Source organism: Bidens hawaiensis, unplaced genomic scaffold (assembly GCF_021521415.1).
Source record: "Bidens hawaiensis isolate Kalapana, Puna unplaced genomic scaffold, B.hawaiensis_p1.1 tig00001016_1, whole genome shotgun sequence".
Taxonomy (NCBI): Eukaryota; Viridiplantae; Streptophyta; class Magnoliopsida; order Asterales; family Asteraceae; genus Bidens; species Bidens hawaiensis.
In genome coordinates, this window is record NW_027491059.1 from 3,021,662 (window position 1) to 3,037,143 (window position 15,482).

Consider the following 15,482-nt stretch of genomic DNA (forward strand, 5'->3'; position numbering starts at 1 on the left):
TTAATATTTATATATGTATATTTGGATTTTAATTTTATTTATTGTAAGAAATTTAATACTTAATATACTTGAGGTTTGATGATGAAATGGTTTCACAAATAAATGATATGTTATAATCCGGTTTAAAAGCTATCCGGGTTTGGTGATACCCATTACTTAGTTTATTTATTATAAAATTGTTTCTTAATTATAAATAATATCTTTTTTTAAAATAAAATAGGATATTAATTTTTAGTATATTCCTATTTTATATGATTTTCATATCAAATATTTGATGAGATTATTTTTTAATATAATGAGATGTTATAACTCATTTAAGAGTTATCTGGGTTTGGTGAGACCTTTACCCGTGAATTCGGGTCAAATGTCTTCATTTACAAATAAAGTAATCTGATGGCTTGAGAGAATTGTTGTTTTACATTTTTCGTTTTTAATATTTACTTTTTGGATTTTAATTTTCTTTATTGTAAGAAAAGTTAATAATATACTTAGGGTTTAATGATGAAAGGGTTTCACAAATAAATGATATGTTATAACCCACTTAAAAGCTATCTGGATTTGGTGACCCATGACCCGTTTATGTTTTTTACTATAAAATTGTTTATTAATTATAAATAATATCTTTTTCTTTTTAAATTGGATATTAAATTTTAGTATAATCCTATTTTATAGGATTTTCATGTCAAATAATTGGTAAGATTAATTTTTAATTTAATGAGATGTTATAACCCGTTTAAGAGCTATCTGGTTTTGGTAAGACCCATACCTATTAATTTGGGTTAAATTAATGAGAGACCTCTGTTTAAAAATAAAAAAATCTAGTGGCTTCCATAAAAGGGAGGGCGACCACATCGCGACAGGTAGGATTTTTGGGTTTTCGTTTATATATATTGTAGATAGATTGATTAATTAAAGTCTATATAAAGGTTTTACCCTTTTGGCTTTTTATCCCCACAAAAATAGATATAATCCTCTCTAGAAATACAACACCCATCACATTTACCCGATGGAAACAAAGGAAATAATATTCCGATCAAAGCTGCCGAACATATACATACCAAAACACCTCCCGCTACACTCCTACTGCTTCGAAAACATTTCTGACGTCATCAACCGCCCGTGTTTAATCGACGGCGCCTCGGGCCAAGTGTACACCTACGCTGACGTCGACCTCACGTCACGAAAAGTTGCTTCCTCACTTCACAAACACGGTATCAACAAAGGTGACGTCATCATGATTCTACTCCCGAACTCACCCGAATTTGTGTATTCGTTCTTTGGTGCTTCGTACCTCGGTGCCATCTCGACCATGGCGAATCCTTATTTCACTGCGGGTGAAATAATTATGCAGGCGAAAGCGTCAGAAGCTAAAATTATCATCACTCAGTGTGCGCACGTCTCAAAAGTGGAAGACTTTGCATTAGAAAATTCAATCAAGGTAAAGTTTAGCTTGGGTTCTGATTTAGCCGCGTTCAGTCATAAATTTGCGCGATTCTGACTTAGTGGCGTTGTCATAATTCAGCGTGAAGGGCCGTCTAGCAAATTTTTAAAAATTTATTTATAAATTATAAAATCTTTAAAAATTTAAAACCGTTAAATTTCTTTTTTAACAATTTCGGGCTACCGGGTGATTAGACCGTCGCCCTTCCCACCCACTTGGAGCGGCTCTGAGATGAAGGCCGGCTATGAGGCAGGACTGGGTGGTTGACACTTGACAGACCCCTGCCTGACGTCTGATGGGCCCGAATTTTTTTATATAATTATAAAAATTATATATATATATATATATAGAGAGAGAGTATTCTCGATGTTAAGCTCAACTACTCAAAAAATTTAAGGCTCAAACTTTTTTCGTCTTTGAACCAAATTTTTTTTCTCTATTCCTGGAAACGGCCCTGCTGAGCGTGCGTGCAATGTGGAAGTCATATTTTCATTAAATTACCTCCTAACTTTTACTAATATGTTTAGGTAATCTGCATTGATTCGGCTCCAGAAGGATGCCTGCACTACTCCGAGTTAACTTCTGGCGACGAGACAAAATTACCCGAAGTTGAGATATCGAGTGATGACGTGGTGGCGCTCCCATACTCTTCGGGTACCACGGGACTACCGAAGGGAGTGATGTTGACTCACAAGGGGCTTGTGACAAGCGTTGCGCAACAAGTGGATGGAGAGAATCCGAATCTATGGATCCATAATAGGGATGTGTTGATGTGTGTGTTACCGTTGTTTCATATTTACTCGTTGAATTCAATTTTGTTATGTGGATTACGTGCGGGTGCGGCAATTTTGATCATGCAGAGATTCGATATAGTGCCGTTTTTGGAGTTGACCGAGAAGTATAAAGTGACGATCGGTCCGTTTGTGCCGCCAATCGTGTTGGCGATCGCGAATAATGAAGAAGTGGTGGATAGGTATGATTTATCGTCGATGAGGACAGTGATGTCCGGTGCGGCACCGTTGGGGAAGGAGCTGGAAGATACTGTTAGAATCAAATTTCCAAATGCAAAACTTGGACAGGTATGAATATAATATCAAGTACCATACCGGTACTGAAATACAAATACCTAATTTTTTTTTAAAAAAAATAGATACCAAATACCGAACTAGATCTGTCGGTATGGTAGTCAATACCAAAGGCAACCTAGGTATGAGTTATAAAACTTTTAACATATAGTAGCTGGGTATGCTTACGCGTATTTCATATCTCACACAAATAAATTTACTAAAACTTGACATAAATAATAAATTTGCTTGTTCCACAATAGTTGATTCCTGGATAAGAATCTTGGATACTTGAATATAAAAAAGTATAGTTAGCATTAAGATATTTTAAATATTATGTTTTTAAGATTAGTTCACAATTTGGTTTAAGGTATGTGTGAATAACAATGAGCAAATTTTAGCCACATTTAAGGGCATACCTAATTTCGGCACCATACTCGTAAACCTGATGGGTAATGAGTTGTCGATGTCAATGATTATAAGACCGGGTAAGATTTTTAGATAATTATGATACCCAGTCAATTGATATACGTGTAGATAAAGAAAAGTACGTCTCAATGGTGTATTTATATTTTAGTAAAACTTTATATTTTAAAAGTTATAAAAGAAAAACTAATTATGAGTAAAATTAAATATAATATAATATTATGAAAAGTAAAAAAAATCATAAAAACTCGCTCAAACTATTTTTTTCCTAAACTAGTCGTCTCGACAAGTTTAGGACGTCAAAATACCCGTCCCTGAAATTTCTTAGCCTAAAATAGTCGTTGCGACTAGTTTTGTAAACTACTTATTGACACAAAGAATCTAATCGTCACTATTAGTTTAAAATGCATATTTTTAGAATTCTTTACAATTGATACCTAAAACTTGAAACATGTTTTTAAAAATACCTATTTTGACAATTTTCCTATTAAAATATTACTCAACCGCCATATAATTCTTGGCCACGTGAAATTCTGAAAAATAATAATAGTAACCTTATGATAATATTAAATAATAAGTTTTTTGGCTACTACAGTAATATAATAATAGAATTAACTGAAATAAATGGGGTAGGTATTAAAAATGAGGTTGACATGAATGATCATGACAGGGTTATGGTATGACCGAGGCTGGACCGGTGCTAGCCATGTGTTTAGCCTTTGCTAAGGAGCCTTATGAGATCAAGTCCGGAGCATGTGGCACCGTGGTTCGTAATGCTGAGATGAAGATTGTCGACCCTGAGTCAGGTGTGTCCCTCCCCAGGAACCAACGAGGCGAGATTTGTATTCGTGGTGATCAAATCATGAAAGGTGCGTCTTTTAATAAAAGTTGTTCGAAAAAGAAAACTTTCATTGTGTACATAATTAATTAATTATATACATAATAACTATGGTTTCATGTTCCAAAATCTTTATAGGTTACCTTAATGATCCGAAAGCTACAAAGGCAACAATAGACTCGAATGGGTGGCTACACACGGGTGATATAGGGTTGATTGATGACGATGATGAGTTATTCATAGTGGATCGGCTCAAGGAGTTGATTAAATACAAAGGATTTCAAGTAGCACCTGCTGAGCTTGAAGCGTTATTACTAACTCATACCGACATTTCGGATGCTGCTGTGGTCTCGTAAGTCCATTCTACTCAGATATATTGTTATTTACGTTGGAACTGAATTTAAATAGTTTTAATAAAAAATAATAAGATATTATAAAAATTTGGGGGGGGGGGCATGACATAATAACAAAATATTTACATTAGCACTTCGCTTTGGTGTGTGCATTATGTATATACACACACCACATATACGACACAAGAGCCAGTTAGGTAATTTAGGCATCGAGAGAACGTAGGGATAGAGCTACATTTTGATTCATGAATTAATTTGATGGTTATATATATATATATGAATATTGACTAGTTTGATAAGCCACCCTTTTAGAGAAAAACAATTAGACAAAGTCATTATGTGACCATATAAACTGCTCAGGTGACACTGGTTTATCTTAGAGTGATAGCTTATATACTTAATAACACTGACTAAAAAGTTTTGTGTATTTAAAAATTGGTCTTAAAATTCAATACATATAATATTACCAAAAGTCAAATACACCTACCCAAAATAACAACTAAGTTTAGTTTGGCTAAAGTGAAGTACCCTTGACTGGATCTGCACCAACTTTGGATCCGCACATGTTTGGTTGTTGCAAGTTGGCACTAACGTTTAAGGGCCCGTTCGTTTCACGGACTTTTTTTAAAGGATTTGGAATTGGAATTGGAATTGGATTTGGAATTGGAATGGAATGTTTGAGAATCCCTTTCATGTGTTTGGTTGGTTAATATGTATTGGAATTGGAATCTTCTTAATTCTCGGGGTTTTTTTTTTGAAGAACGAGGACAACGAAGGAAATGTTTTAGTTTTTTTACATTTTTCGTTTTTGATTTATATTTTGTGTTATGATTTTTTTATTAATTTTTTGGAGTGGTTTTTATTTTCCATAACAATTCTTTCAAATAGGTGGGATTTTGAAATCCCATGAAATGTGGGATTTGATGGGATTTAGTTTTCATTCTCATTCTTTCATTTAATGAAACGAACATATCAATTCATGGGATTTAAAGTCACATTCCTTAGAATTCCTTCCAAATCCTTGAAACGAACAGGACCTAAGAGAATACACATGATCCAAATATCCCACCACCTACTCAAAACCTTTTTTATCTTTGTTTTGGCTTCACGATAAGACATTAGGCGTACTAATTCTCAATACCTGAGTTCTTTCTAAGACGGAATTTTAACCGTCTATTATTAGTTTGACGCTCCAAAAATTGAAACCCCCTAACGACGGGCATGATGGCACCAACTACTCAAACTAAACAATAAATCCACATTAAGTATGAGCTTTAACAAATTTAATACCTCTATGGCTCTACATGTACTAACTTCCTTTTTTTTTTTTTTTTTTTAAATGGTTGCTCTTACATTTACACCCCCGCAAAAGGTAAAGCACGTGGTGGTACTTTAATTTGTTTTATATGCATTAAATTATAGTATATGTTGTTAGGTAAAATGTAAAAAATAAATAAATAAAAAAAATTTACTTGAAGATAAAAAAAAAAATATTAATGTGTACTTCTATTTGATGTTTGATGCGGTTTTACCATTTCCTAATAGACATTTGCAACTCAGAACATGATTTTGTGTCGAATGTTGACCGTAGAATATATGTTTATCTCAGTATGGTAAATGAAGCAGCTGGAGAGGTTCCGGTTGCTTTTGTGGTGAAAATCAACGGCTCAGGTGTAACAGAGGATGATATCAAGCAATTCGTATCCAAACAGGTAATTGTAACATATACACATGAATCCCGAATAAATCATGTAGAGTTTATATTCAAAACTTAATATAAGTATAGCCACGACCAATTTAAACCTGAAGAGGTAGGTCCCAGCAGAGCCCAGTCGGACCCGCAAGACTCACCTTAAACAGGGACGTCTGCGCAGAGACCAACTGGATCCGCAGGACCAACCATGCTCAGAGACGTGACGTCCTTACGCGCAGTACGCAAGCTGGTCCCGCAGGAAATGCCTCCCAATGGTGAAGGACTCCGCCTGTCCCCGCAGCCTTGGATACAAGCCATTAGGGAAGGCCACCCGCGCAGCATGGCTACACGCACAAGGCACTTAGCTCTCGTTCAGTGTCACCTGAAGGAATGAGCCAAGCCGGGAGCAATCCCGCACAGAGGCGGGAGGGGGAATACTCCCGCCCAAATAAGCCAGTCCGTATACTGAAGGATCTTTTACTGTACCTGACGAGGTACAGACAAAAGATCTGACCAAGAATGCGACAGCTCACTGACAGCAGCATGGCAGACAGCACGCCACAGCACTGTGACCAATAGCCGCCGCCTACCCACCAACTCCTGCCATACCACGTGCCTAGCCTGTAGTTGGCAGAAGAGGAAGAGTGCACGACACGCATGCTCTGTGTCAGCCGCTACCTATCCACCACTCACAGGCAGGGCACGTGCATAGGTTACAGTTGGTAGCGTGTTGGGCCGGCTAAACCTCTTGGAAACCTACCTTCGGCTATAAATACCCCAATGGTATGATCATCTTACAACATCTTATCTTATCATATATACCTGATATCTGCTCTAGCAATCTCTTAATATACTTTTATATTTAAAGAGCAATCTAGTCTGATTCTCACGCCGGAGGGTGGTCACAAGGAGGAACCCCCCCTTCTCAGTGACGAGCTCACGGTGTCTGTTTTGCAGGTTATCAGAAGAACCATCTTCCAAGGGTCTAACCCCTCGTGGGAAACAGCTCTCCAACCCCCAGGTTACCAGTAATCTGCCCGGGGGTCTGGTTAGTGTTTCTTCATTGGCGCCATCCGTGCATAAAGCTAGAACTTCATTTTTCTACAGTTTTTTCAAACTTCTAGAAAGATGGATAAAGAAACTCCGGTAACCACAACCCCAGCTACTGGAGGGAATACCGGCAACACAGTTTTTACAAACACTACCCCGGTTACCCAAGCCGGGGCAAGTGAAGTAAATTTTACGAACACTACCCTAGTTACCCAAGCTGGGGCAAGTGCAGTAAATAATCGCCCACTGGGATTCACCGATACCCAGTTTAAAAAACGAACAAGACTCCCCCGCCAAACTCTCGATGAAGTTAAAGCATGGGCGGAGGCACGACAAAAGGAATTCCAAGCTGAGTTGGACGAACGCTTGCGTTCCGTCCAACAGGCGGACGAATTCGAAGAATACTTGGACAATGACTCGGAGGAATCCGACTCCGACGCGAACCCTCGCCATAAGGCAAAAGGGAAGCGTAAGGAAACGGACTCCCAACCGAGAAGGCATTTTGGACAAACCTTCAAACCAAAAAGCACAGGTGGAAGTTCACGAGACTTCTCCAAAACGTTCAGACCGAACGTTGCAAATGCGGGAACGTCCAAATTTGCAAGGGACATTGCGGAAGCAATTGCCCCAAAAAGTGCCAAACAAATGCCCAACATAGGCACTTATGATGGTATGTCCGACCCAGACGACCATTTGAACAGGTTCATAGCAGGGGCAACCGTCAGCAACTGGACGGAACCCACGTGGTGTTACATGTTTCAAATGACGCTGGTGGGGGCTGCTAGGGTTTGGTTTGATCGTTTACCGGTTAACCACATTTACGACTGGGCAGACTTCCAGCAGAAGTTTAGCCAACACTTCAGCCAGCAGCGAAAGTATACCGAGGAGCAATGGACAATCCTCAAATGCATACGGGAAGAAGATGAATCTCTGCCAAACTTCATCACTCGCTTCAACTCAAAGAAGTTAAGTTTGGGCAATATCAGCGAGGATCTTGTTCGCGCAGCCTTCATCCAGGGCGCGCAGGACCCAGAGCTTATCCGCACCCTAACGGGTAAAGATGGAATGCCATCCACATGGGATGGCATCATGACAGCAGCCAAACGCTATGCGGAAACGGAGAAGCAACTGGGTAGAGACCTTCCGCAGAGCACAAACCTTTACACCCAGAGGACGAGAGAGGACAACGTCCTCACCGCCCGATTGAACAAAAAACGGAAGCAAGGCATTTGGCAGTCAAGGGTAAACTTTGACACCTCATCCGGCTTACAGCACCGATTGGGTGAAAGGGATAATGTAAAGCTGCACCGGAACTCCAGATGGACGCCACTTACCAAAAGCGTCACTGACATATTTGCTACTGAAGAGCTCCCATGGCCAAAGCCTCCAGTAATCCGACATCGTCACGATGCTGATCGGAGCAAGTACTGTGACTATCACAGAACAAAAGGCCACAACACTGAAGAATGCATAGACGTAAAAGACATGGTCGAAACATTCGTCAGAGATGGGACGCTCGCACACCTCGTGGCGAAATAAAAGCTAAGCAGGCATGCAGGTGCGTGTGGAACCATGGCTGGGGTAAACATGAATAAAAAATCAGCTTCAATATGGAGACTACATGCTGCGTAAAGAACGAGATCCCGAAACAGGTGCGTGTCGGCTCGATGGCACTCCTGTCCCAACATGGAAGGGAGTTCAATTACACAGTTTGCATGTAATCAATTCCAATTTGTACAGAAAAGGCCAAGAGCCACTTCTAATGGAAATGATTCTCTTTCAAACGTCGAAGCTGATGATTTACATTTATACTTTTGTACACACTAATATGCCGGTTTTCACCGCATAATTACAAAAAACGTTATTGCATGGGAAGGCGGTCCTACCCGCACGAACCCAAAAAGCATGATAAACCTTCACGCAGGTCAGTTGAAGGGGAAAAAAGTTACCATATGAAAGTGCTGGTCTATCCGCATGAATCATTCGAGGGAACTGCACCAACCTATCAACAACCGCGCGTGGGACGGTTCAAAATTCTTAAGAGGAAAAGGTAAACCTATACGCAGGTCAGATATGGGTAAAGTTATGCCATCCTACTAAGTGCAAGTGACGGGTCTACCCGCACAATCACGAAAGAGGAAGCAAAACTTCACACCTATTATCAGCCACGTTCAAAGGTTAACTTATCCTCAACAGGCAAACCTTCACGCAGGTCAGTTGAAGGAGTTCAATTATTCCATTAAATGAAAGTGCCGGTCTATCCGCATGAATCATGAAAGGAAAATGAACACTAACCTACCGACAACCGCGCGTCGAACGATTCAAAACAAGATTCTTAAAAAGGTAAGAAGAACCTACACGCAGGTCAGGTATGGGTAAAGTTTTGCCATCCTACTAAGTGCAAGTGACGGTTCTACCCGCGCAATCACGAAAGACGAAGCAAAACTTCACACCTATTATCAACCACGTTCAAAGGTTAACTTATCCTCAAAAAGTAAGAAAAACCTACACGCAGGTTAGATAAAAGTTAAAGTTTAGCCATCCTACCAAGTGCAAGTGACGGTTCTACCCGCACAATCACGAAGGAGGAAGCGAAACTTTAACCCACTATCAACCACGTTCAAAGGTTCTTATTCTAAAAACTTGGAAAATTGCTATTTTAAACTAAGTGTGCAAGTCATAAGTTTATAAAGCAAAGAATCCAATGAAAGGAATAACAATCGTATATTTCAATGATATATTACAACAGTGGCCGGGTAACTACCCGCCTAAAAGAAATCTATACAAAGCTAAGTCTACCCTAGCAGTGGGAAGGGATCTTCAGGATCAGGCTTCAGGGCCACCTCCGCTTGGACCAGCACCGTCAGAGAGCGGCTGCCCAAGGAAAGCCTTAAGGATGTTTAGCCCATCATCAGCAGCAGCAGCTTCATTTACCTTCTCCACCACTGGATGCGGGAAGGCAGCGTACTGGTTCACAGCTTGGTCATAAGCAGCTTCAGTATTAACATTGAATAAAGGGAAGTTGGAGGGCGGAAAGCCTCTCTCAGCAAACCCTAGACCAAGCAGGAAGCCAGTCTTCTCCCCATCCTCATGAGAAGCGTTGAGGGCTGCGCTCATCGCATCGTCATAAGAGGTCTCAGAAAGGACCCGACGCACAACCTACAAAAGAATACAAAGTAAGAAACATTTTCTAATTACGAGCGGAAAGCGTAAAGAAAAAGATAAAGATACCTGAGGCAACGCTTCTCGAAGCAGCCATTGGAGGGTAGCTTGACTTTCTTTGTAAGCACGTTCGGCTCCGCTTTTATCAAGGTTGGCAAGTTGAACTTCCTTGGCGGCAGCCTCTTCGACGCTTTTGAGTTTCCTTTCAGTGCGGTCAAGCACCCCCCTCTGGTCAAGGATCTCCTGCAGCTTCTTGGCATCTTCCATTGCCAAGGCGTCATGAGCATGCTGAAGAGCCTTTAATTTGCATTTAAGCTGCTCATTCTCTTCGCGAAGCGGCTCAGCAACAGCTTCAGCCTTGGCAGCCCTCTCAGTTGAGTTTCGCGCAGTCTCCTTAGCCAGCCGAAGCTGTTCATTCACAGCTTGGGCAGCCTTGGAGCGGGCCTCGAGTCGCGCCTGGACTTCAACCTCGAGGGCCTTGAATGCTCTCTCCTTCTCGGCGGCGGCAGCGGCCAACTGCCGGTTCTCCTCCCGCAGAGCCCGCGTCTCAGATATTTCTTTGGCGCGAGCTGCTTTTAACTTGTCGTTTTCACGACAAAGCAGCTCGACGCGGGGCTGCATCCGGGCTTGGAGAACCCGAAGCTCATTGGTTAGCCTACCCTCCTGGTAGCTAGCCATGGCTTCCCCCAACGCACCATGAGGAGCAGCGTGGCGAGCCCAATCCACGCACTCCACAGGGGTGCGAAGGGTTGTTCCTCGGCGTATGTTCCATCTTGGAACATACACTTCATTGGAATCCGACACTGCAAAAGAAACAAAGGCAGTTAGGAAAAGATGACAAAAATATACAAAGGAAAAAGAACCCTACGTACCTGTAGGGTCAATAACAGGCCGATAGCCGCCAAACCCATCACCTGAACCTAAAGGAAATCCATCCAACAGGTCAGGCAGATGGGAAGGTGGCATAGATCGGCGGGAAGCCCGGCGCGTACCTGATGGTCCGGCCGTCGGTGCCGGTGGCGCAGGTATAGTGGCAGCCGCTGTGGTAGCCATTGTTGGCGTCGCCTCCTCAGCAACAGTAACCGCCGGCTCCGTGAAAGATGCTGTAAAAATTGCACTCACGGCCGGCGGAGACACCTCAGCTGGAACAGCCTCAGGAAGGCTGGAACCAACGGAAGCAGGCGCAGACGCCTGGGTCGACGCCTCGGGAAGGCTGACCGAGCCTTCCCTCATTGGCGGGGGAATACTTGCTCCAACTACACCCGGGAATGCGTCAACATCCACACCTGCACAAGCAAAAGTGTTAGAAAAATTTATTTGAAACAACAAATCTAGACAAGAATTATGGGGGTACTTACGGGGTTTCTTGAGCTTGAACATACGGACGAGCGGGGGCGAACCCGATGGAGCCGGCCTCTTGACACCGGTAACCGTCGTCGTCGCTGCCTCCCCGGAGGTAACTGCTACAGCCTCTGGAGCGGTGGTCTCCTCACCACCGGGCTTCCCCGCCACCTCTGCACTATCTGACTCCGAGTCAGATAGGACTACCGGGTCGGCCGTAGAGGCCACCTTCTCCTTGCCTTTCCCGACGGCAGCCTTTTTCTTCCGCACCAGTGGAGGACCTTCTGCGGATTCCTCAGAAGAAGAAATGTCAACTCCAGCAGCAGGCACAGCATTGAGAGGTTCAGGGTAGAAGATCGGCTTACCTGGCCGTCGGTGGCTCAGGATCTCTTGGCCTGGCGGGTAAACCTCCACGAACCGACCCGCGGTCTGCTCTAAGATGGGCAACTCGTTCTCGTCCAGAGCACGAGTACCCATCCGCGCGGGACCATCTTCCTCCCGCGGGTTCAGGAGCGACTGAAGATCGTTCCCCTCTGAAATCAACAAGAAAGTTAGAAAAAATCGAAGTCAGCAAAATGAAACAAGACGTACCATAAGGGACAGAGTTCGAACCATATTCAAGGACGATCGGAACCTTATCCGCATTCGCCGCCTTCCACACCCGGCTCATCCCCAGCATCACCATCGCCGACTCCGGAAAACGGAAAACCGGGGACTGGACCCGGGATATCTTCGAGAACCATTCCGCCTCCTCGTAGTTGAGGGCGGGAAGGTTCGGAAGCGCCTGGCCATTCTTGAACTTCATGGCGATGGGGATGGCGCGAGCGGATATGAAGAAGAACTCTCTTCTCCATGAGCGAAGACTCCGCTCGGTGGTACAAATCTTTAAACCCTTGATACGGGTTGTAAGAGTGTACCACCCCTGGATGCACCTCCAAGTGTAGAAGGTCATCAGACGGTCAACGAGGGGCTCAAGGCCCAGTATCCGGCACACCCACTCAAAGTGCCGGACCTTGGCAATGGCCATGGGGTGCACCTCTGTCAGGTGCACACCGTGCCTCTCCAGGACACGGTACACAAACTTTGTCAACGGAAACCTAAGGTTTCCGTAGACAAAGAATGCAGCATAAACCCCGATCTTGCCACTAGGGGCATCGTACACAGTATGGTGGGGTTCAGGAAACTCAGGCTCGAGAGACTCGAGCATGAACTTCCTGACGATATACTGGTACAGATCGACAGGAAGAGAGCACTGGCATTCGCCAGCAGTCTTCTGGTCATCAGCATCATGAGAAGACATGGTGGAAGAAAGATGAAAAGAGATTTCAGGGTAATGCTTTACTGAACAGAAAAATTCGCCGGAAATTACTTGAGAAGAAGAGATGAAAGTGGAAAGTGTGAATTGCAAATAACCCTCTCCCCGTTTATATAGTAATCGCAATTAATGCGATGAATTTAATACGGAAGAAAGAGAAATCAAAGGTGCAATGAAACTATGACGCGTGGCAAAAGCAAGCTGGCAACATCTGTCACAAGGACGTATGCCAGAGATTTCGCGGCTACGCGCCCGAAATCCCGTGCCCACGCGCCTGAAAAAGCAACTGGAATGACCACATAATGTCATGTCGCCATAACTTCTTGCACGTCCTGACACAGTCAGAAGAAACCGTCGCACGACGTTTCAGAGGTTTGGACTGTTATCTTTTCACCAACTCTTCGAATTTCAAAATTCAAAATTTGAAAATATTAAAAAGTAAGCGGGAAAATACCCCTTACCCCTTGGCAAGCAAGTAACCGTAAGACGGATGCGGGTACAGTGTTAAGGCAAAACCCTTCACATACCTAGCACCCGCAGGGAATTGAAGCCAAGAAAACCTTGGTGAACGAGTAACCGTAAGACGGATGCGGGTACAGTGTTCAGGCAAAACCCTTCACATACCTAGCACCCGCAGGGAATTGAAGCCAAGTACCTCGGCAACCAAGTAACTATAAGACGGGTGCGGGTAAAGTGTAAAGGCAAAACCCTTCACATACCTAGCACCCGCAGGGAATTGACGCCAGGAATACCTTGGAAGTAAAGTAACCGTAAGACGAGCGCAGGTACAGTGTTAAGGCAAAACCCTTCACATACCTAGCGCTCCGCTGGGAATTGAAACCAAGAAGGATCTTCTGGGCAATGCTTGCGGAAACGGAAATAACATCCCCGCATAGCGGGAACGTCGAGAACTACGTTGTTTGAAGCTCCAAGATGGAATTGGTGGTCTTAACATAATTGATCACTATGTTCAAAACTACCAAAACCTCATGGAAAATACATACAACTGGGACTCAATGCTCCTGACTTGCGAGGAGGTTACAGACCTACCCGCATCATACCCAAAGACCAAGCAGGAAACTCGGGCATTTCTGCAAGTGACAAGGACTTCCGCGGAAAGAATCCCCATGGAAAACCTTACAAAACCCCTTTTCAAAACCCTTTGCTCAAGTCCAAAAGTTCACCTCACTTTATTAAACACTCATGAGAAGAACATTGGACTGGGGGGACTTGAAGAGGTAGGTCCCAGCAGAGCCCAGTCGGACCCGCAAGACTCACCTTAAACAGGGACGTCTGCGCAGAGACCAACTGGATCCGCAGGACCAACCATGCTCAGAGACGTGACGTCCTTACGCGCAGTACGCAAGCTGGTCCCGCAGGAAATGCCTCCCAATGGTGAAGGACTCCGCCTGTCCCCGCAGCCTCGGATACAAGCCATTAGGGAAGGCCACCCGCGCAGCATGGCTACACGCACAAGGCACTTAGCTCTCGTTCAGTGTCACCTGAAGGAATGAGCCAAGCCGGGAGCAATCCCGCACAGAGGCGGGAGGGGGAATACTCCCGCCCAAATAAGCCAGTCCGTATACTGAAGGATCTTTTACTGTACCTGACGAGGTACAGACAAAAGATCTGACCAAGAATGCGACAGCTCACTGACAGCAGCATGGCAGACAGCACGCCACAGCACTGTGACCAATAGCCGCCGCCTACCCACCAACTCCTGCCATACCACGTGCCTAGCCTGTAGTTGGCAGAAGAGGAAGAGTGCACGACACGCATGCTCTGTGTCAGCCGCTACCTATCCACCACTCACAGGCAGGGCACGTGCATAGGTTACAGTTGGTAGCGTGTTGGGCCGGCTAAACCTCTTGGAAACCTACCTTCGGCTATAAATACCCCAATGGTATGATCATCTTACAACATCTTATCTTATCATATATACCTGATATCTGCTCTAGCAATCTCTTAATATACTTTTATATTTAAAGAGCAATCTAGTCTGATTCTCACGCCGGAGGGTGGTCACAAGGAGGAACCCCCCCTTCTCAGTGACGAGCTCACGGTGTCTGTTTTGCAGGTTATCAGAAGAACCATCTTCCAAGGGTCTAACCCCTCGTGGGAAACAGCTCTCCAACCCCCAGGTTACCAGTAATCTGCCCGGGGGTCTGGTTAGTGTTTCTTCAAAACCAAAAAAATAAAAAAAGACCATATAAATAGTTGTACCTATTGCTTTAACTGTAATATAACATAAGGTTACGTAACCGCCTCTTTTTTTTCTTTGTCCCCATGTATTGTAAGCGATACCTATTAATGTTTATGCAGTTCTCGTGTATGTGTATGCATATTGACTTATATCTTTCAGAGATTGATTACGATTTGTTACATTGTAGGTGGTATTCTATAAGAGAATAAATCGCGTGTTCTTCATCGACACAATTCCAAAATCACCATCAGGGAAAATTCTTCGCAAAGAGTTGAGAGCAAAGCTTGCAGCTGGGGTTCCAAATTAGTTTTCTCTACATACATCATAAAAGTTCATTGCTGAAGAACGTTTTTTGGTTGGTGGTAATAACCAGAATGTTGTTTGTATGATGACTCTTTTTGATGATTGTAGCCCTTAATTAGGTTGATGATACCATATAATTTCAATTTCTATTAATTGCTAAACTTTTAACATATAAGGGTGGACGATACACAACCGGGAAGGGTGATCAGTGATTTGTCACTTGGTACCCGTATGAACCACCCCCCCCCCCAAACTTGATATCGAGAAACATGATCCCGATTGGCATGTTTGTC

At 43.5% G+C, this 15,482-nt stretch overlaps 1 protein-coding gene across 1 annotated transcript; it reads left to right on the plus strand.

The window, feature by feature from the left end:
* Nucleotides 1-1,006: 1,006 nt before the first annotated feature.
* LOC143552238 (4-coumarate--CoA ligase 2-like) lies at nucleotides 1,007-15,243 on the plus strand. Its single transcript, XM_077042512.1, has 6 exons — nucleotides 1,007-1,438; nucleotides 1,969-2,520; nucleotides 3,602-3,800; nucleotides 3,908-4,121; nucleotides 5,732-5,834; nucleotides 15,074-15,243. The coding sequence occupies exons 1-6, from the start codon at nucleotides 1,007-1,009 to the stop codon at nucleotides 15,191-15,193; spliced, it is 1,620 nt and encodes a 539-aa protein (XP_076898627.1). The 3' UTR covers nucleotides 15,194-15,243.
* Nucleotides 15,244-15,482: the final 239 nt, after the last annotated feature.